This window comes from Cyprinodon variegatus, unplaced genomic scaffold (genome assembly GCF_000732505.1).
Source record: "Cyprinodon variegatus isolate N-32 unplaced genomic scaffold, C_variegatus-1.0 Scaffold139, whole genome shotgun sequence".
Lineage (NCBI taxonomy): Eukaryota > Metazoa > Chordata > Actinopteri > Cyprinodontiformes > Cyprinodontidae > Cyprinodon > Cyprinodon variegatus.
The window spans coordinates 759,669-764,865 of record NW_015150592.1 but is presented as its reverse complement, the minus strand read 5'-3'; the positions used below and the strand labels follow the sequence as shown (position 1 = coordinate 764,865).

At 32.8% G+C, this 5,197-nt stretch overlaps 1 protein-coding gene across 3 annotated transcripts in view; it reads left to right on the top strand.

Moving 5' to 3' along the window:
• The window catches only part of LOC107085996 (ras and EF-hand domain-containing protein-like), a 14,455-nt gene extending 11,526 nt beyond the window's left edge, over window positions 1–2,929 (top strand). Inside the window, exons 14-18 of one of the 3 annotated variants that reach the window (XR_001481287.1) lie at window positions 297–378; window positions 536–650; window positions 2,172–2,273; window positions 2,385–2,464; window positions 2,579–2,639. Coding sequence is in view for 1 of the 3 variants with exons in the window: in XM_015376710.1 (XP_015232196.1) it covers window positions 297–378; window positions 536–650; window positions 2,172–2,273; window positions 2,388–2,464; window positions 2,579–2,666 (464 nt within the window). In the remaining 2 variants the exon portion in view is untranslated. Of the gene's footprint in view, window positions 1–296; window positions 379–535; window positions 651–2,171; window positions 2,274–2,384; window positions 2,465–2,578 lie in introns of those variants that run through there. The other 2 variants (XM_015376710.1, XR_001481288.1) reach the window with 2 other exon arrangements.
• The last annotated feature ends 2,268 nt before the right edge of the window (window positions 2,930–5,197 follow it).

Genomic DNA, 5,197 nt, shown 5'->3' with positions numbered 1-5,197 from the left:
ACATTTTTATTATACCTGAACATTAAATTCTGGTCATGTGGAAAAATAAAGCAACACAGAGTACTGGAATAGGTGTGGAGGTTTGTTAAAAAACAATATTTCATTGCATTATTAAAAAAGATAGTTTTAGGAAAAAAACTATCAGTGTGAGAGGTTGTTATATAGCATAATACATCAATTTAATTCACTACTTCTACACCAGTAGTGCAGGGACCAGCAACTTCTACCCTGTTATGTAATTGTTACATTAGTCTTATGTGTTAATCTGAATTACATGCAAATCCTGTTTTAATTAGGCATTGACTACAGTGTGAAGACATTAACCATGGACAACATGCAAATAGCAATGCAGCTGTGGGATACTGCAGGTCAAGAAAGGTGGGATCCAACATAAAATCAGCAGTTGATTAACAAATGTTTTATTTATAAAACACGGCATTCCTAGGAAGATGATTTCATTTGTATATGTTCTAAATATTAGAAGCAGTGTTTTGCTTTCTGTCATTCTACCTAATTTTCTCCGACCTTTAAACAGGTACCGCAGCATGACCAAGCAGTTCTTTCGCAAGGCTGATGGCGTGGTGTTGATGTACGACGTCACAGAGCAGGAGACCTTTAAAGCTGTCAAACCCTGGCTGCTTAATGTCCAGGTGCGACATTCAACCTGTTAAGCTTTATCCCACTGATTGTTGTGATTTTTTGTTTTCTGGTCTTCATAATTTCTTACTCTTTATGCAAGAAGTTTAGGACGTTTGTTAGGTCTACTCTGTCATCTTTAAACTCTTCATATATTCAAAGCAATTACTCTTTATTTTGGATAGTATTGTTTGTCTGAAACCAAGGAGAACTTGCATTTGTTTGCACAGTAGATGAACTCACTAAATGATTTGGGATTCAGATTTATGGATCAAATATGCTGAAAAACAGATCTTGCCCACTGTTGGGCAGGGTGGGAGATCTGTGATAATGTGCACTGCAAATAATCTAAAAAAAAAAATCTGAAAGTATTTTTTTCTTTAAACAAGTTAATTTTTTTTTTATTGAGGAGGAAATGTAGACACTTTGCCAATGGCACAAGACAAATTATATTTATAATGGCATTGTCTTGTTTCAAGTGCATATTATCTAATTATCTTATTTTAAGGGTAAAAATACTCATTCCATTGGCAAATCATCTTATCTTATCATCTAGTCAAATTAAGGGTAAATACACTTAATTCAATAGATTTTTACTTGATCGTTTTTGCAATGTGGACCTGTTTTTCTTCCAATTAATTAATTTTCTTGTGGATTATTACACTAATAATATTTTATTAAACATATGTTGTTTTCCTAATGTAGGATCTGTCTGCATAGATACAGACACAACCTGCAAGTTTTGCTGGGTTCTAAATATGTACCATAAGTCAGAAAAACTTGTGCATAAATTTGGCTTCAATGAATTTAGATATATTTTAGATTTCAGAAAATTACTAAGCCCTGTATATTTTGTTAGCCTAATTTTATAGGAAATACATATAATATACATACATTTCTCTACTGCCTATTCAACTCTTATAGCTCTTTACCTTTATAATAAACAGGAAGTCAGCCATTTTGTGATGCATTTTCCTTTTAAACAGTAAAATCTCAGACATAAGTTAAGCCAATAGTTTCCCTTATAATCTTATTTGCAACTAATCTATATGTGTAATTTCCTAACCTCCTCAACAGAGAAAAGGAATGTACATGTTTTAGTAGTGTGTATCATTTCTGAACTTTTTACTTTTCTAATTTAACCCCATGATCAATCTAATTAATTAATTTACTTAAATACTTTATTGGTATATTAATATAATCTATACAGTTTTATATATTGTGATTCTGATGAATAAAAGTCATTGTGATTGAATATAAACTCATTCAATTTAGAGAAAGAAGGTAATCCTCATAAAATGATACTTTTGTGCTCTTTCTTGGAAAATAACACTTGGAATCTATCCCGCTAATAAAGGAAAGTAACTGCTAAAAACCAGGCTACCTGGTCCTACAGCTTTCCAGCTAACAGCCTTTTAACAGATCTCCTGACCTTTTAACAGGGTTTGCAAACAACCTAACCTGCTTTCATCCATAGGACAGTATTGTACGGGTTTATTGTTCTTAAAAATGACAGAATTGCCTTTTATTTCCAGGAAGTAGCAGGTGAGGGGATACCTATTCTCCTTCTTGGCAACAAAATGGATATGGCAAGAGAGAGAGAAGTTCCTTTTAAAGATGCTGAGCAATTAGCTTTGGTAAGTTTTATAAAGTAACAATCAATGTAGTACAACATATATTTGTCTATGAAAACAAGAGACGATTGTTAGGTTTTTGTATCTTTCACGTCTTATTTTGTGTGTCTCAAGTAGGACAACAATGTGATATTCTATGAGGTCAGTGCCTATACTGGCAAAAATGTGATAGAGTCCCTGACTTACCTGGCCAGGTAAGATTCAAGCGCCTTTAATAGAATTTTTAAAACTTTTATTCAAGATAAGCTAAAAAAAATAATTCATTATACACTGACTCATGCAGCATCCCCTTCATTCTTTTTTTTAAGGATTTTAATGGAGCAGGAGGACACAGTAAGAGAGACAACAGTCAGCCTCAGCGCTCAGCCCATTAAGAAGAAAGCCTGCTGCAAGTGAAGACACCCAGCTTTGCAAAAACAAGGAAAGACTGAATTTCTGACAACGGCAATATACAGAGTCCTACATCAGTTTCTGACAGCTGCACAAAAGCAAAAACAGAAAAGTAATTCAGAATGTTGAAGTGCTGTAGAAACCTCATTTAGATGAGGTTTCTTTAAAAAAAAAAAAAAAAGATTTTATTTCAGTAAAAAATTCATAAAAAATAGGTGAGAAGCACTTAATCCTTTGGGAAAAAAAGAAAACGGTGAATTTCTTCAGCTTAAAGGGTCTTACCTATGGTAAGAAAAAAAAATGTAAATAGTGCACCATTAAAGTATATGCTATGTCTGTGAGAGAAAAATATATATATATATATAAACAGGTTGTTAAACTGTGCCATTTCAAATTAGAGACATGTCACTGAGAACACATTATACTTTTGTTAGAGCTTCTTTAATTCTCTTTGTTTACATTATTAGAGTATAATTTGGTGAAAATGTGGAGAAAAAAAGAAACATGGCTCTGTCACATTTTATTGATCATTACATCCCACTTTTTTCTTTTCTGAGCTTATCTTCAAAAACATTATCTGTTACATCAATGTGTGTCTCATCTTAGACATTTTCCATTTGTTTTTTGTTTTTGTTTTTCTGAGGCCAAAGCATATTGTTCTGAATTGGGGTCAATAAAAGAAATATGTAAAGCATAATTTCTATGATTATTCCCACACACACGCACAAACACACACACACCTACAGACACCACCACCCAAAAGCGAAAATAAACAAAATCACATATACTGACAGCTTTCTATCCAATGCAACTACCAAGTCTGTGGAGCTGCATGCAAACCACATCGCTTAGTTTACAAATCATATGATTTCAAAATTTTAGCTATTATTGATAAAAGCATTAAAACGCTATAAAAGATTGATTGAAGCGACACAAATGTATATATTTTTCTTTTTGAAGGTTTTAGTCCTCTGTTTAATTGGATGTTAATATTATTACAGTTCTACATATCCTGCTTGTTTTTAATGACTAATAATCTCAAAATGTTTACTTGAGGATAATGAGCCATAAGAGGCACAAATATTTCCCAATTATTTTTACACTCCATTAAAAACATGGCATTCCATTGCACCAGATCTGACCTGGTTTGAGTTTAAAATGCTTGCTTTCCAAATGATAATGATACTATCTGAAACCACTGAGGTGATTAGTAAACCTAGAGACAGCTTTTTTCATAATGCTATTCTTCACAGACAGTTACACTTTTGAAATCACATTAGTTTTACAAATTGCTAACATTAATGTGTCTATATCATGCAAAGCAAACTTTTTTTTTTTTTTTTTTACCATGTCATTATGCTATTCCTTTATCAAAATTATGACCAAAGTGGTATTTTCCTTGATTTATGCATGTCTGAGTAATCCTCTTGAATTTAGCCCTTCCCTGCTGTGGAAAACAAGCGGCCATCATTATTTATATAGGACATTCATTACATCCCATCCTCAGGAAGCACCTACTCCCTACTAAAAAAAACTGCTTTGCATCATCAGCAGGCCGGGATATGAGCCAGAGCGCGATCATTTCTGCTCAAACTTCAGATTAACTGGCTCTTTTAGCACCTAATCTGCACAGTGACAGCAACAGTTTTGGTTTTTTGTAAGCTCATGTCTAAGTCACAAAAAATGTGTTTTTCGCCTGCAAGAGGTCACAAACTTTGTGTTGCCTTCCTAAAGAAGAGCATAATCTTCAGGAGTGGCCTTTTAACCTATTCCATGCTTTAGCAGTTTGAGGGCGACTGAAATGGGAAGCACTTACACAGGGAGAGCTGATGTAGCAGGGAAGGTACGTGTATTTCTTTTAAGTGTCAAAGGCAATATCACATCATATAGCCTAATTTTGGAAGGCTAAAAACAGCTTGATATATTTTTTTCCCAATGGTTTTTGTCTCATATTTAACTATACTATTTTTTAGCTGTTACATTCACTGCAAAAACAATCTAGAAATAAGTAAAAATGTCTTAAATTAAGTGCATTTATCCTTAATTTGAGTCGGTGAAGAAGATGATTTGCCAGTGGAATTAGTTTTTTTGTCTGTCTTGAAATAAGATGATTAGAAAATATGCACTTGAAATAAGACAATGATATTGTTTTTTCTTATTTTAAATATAAATTGTCTTGTTCCATTGGTAAAGTGCCTCACTTACCTCCTCAATTCAAGATAGAATGCTCTTATTTTAAGAAAAAATGACTTATTTAGATTTAATTTGTTTGAAGAGTTAACCTCTGTCAGAACCAATATGAACACCCTGAACCCATGCGTTAATCTTTAGCAATAATGTCACACTAATTTTAATTTTTTTAATATTTGATTTGATTTTATTATTAGGTTGGATTGATAATCAAAAACAAATATGAACCCTTTATTTAATAAAGATGTCCTTATAAATTGCACGAAACAATTGAAACACACGTCTTATAAACGTAAGGTAGCAAGTGGCATAATGTCTGAATAGTTAAAAATGTCTGTTGCCAGACA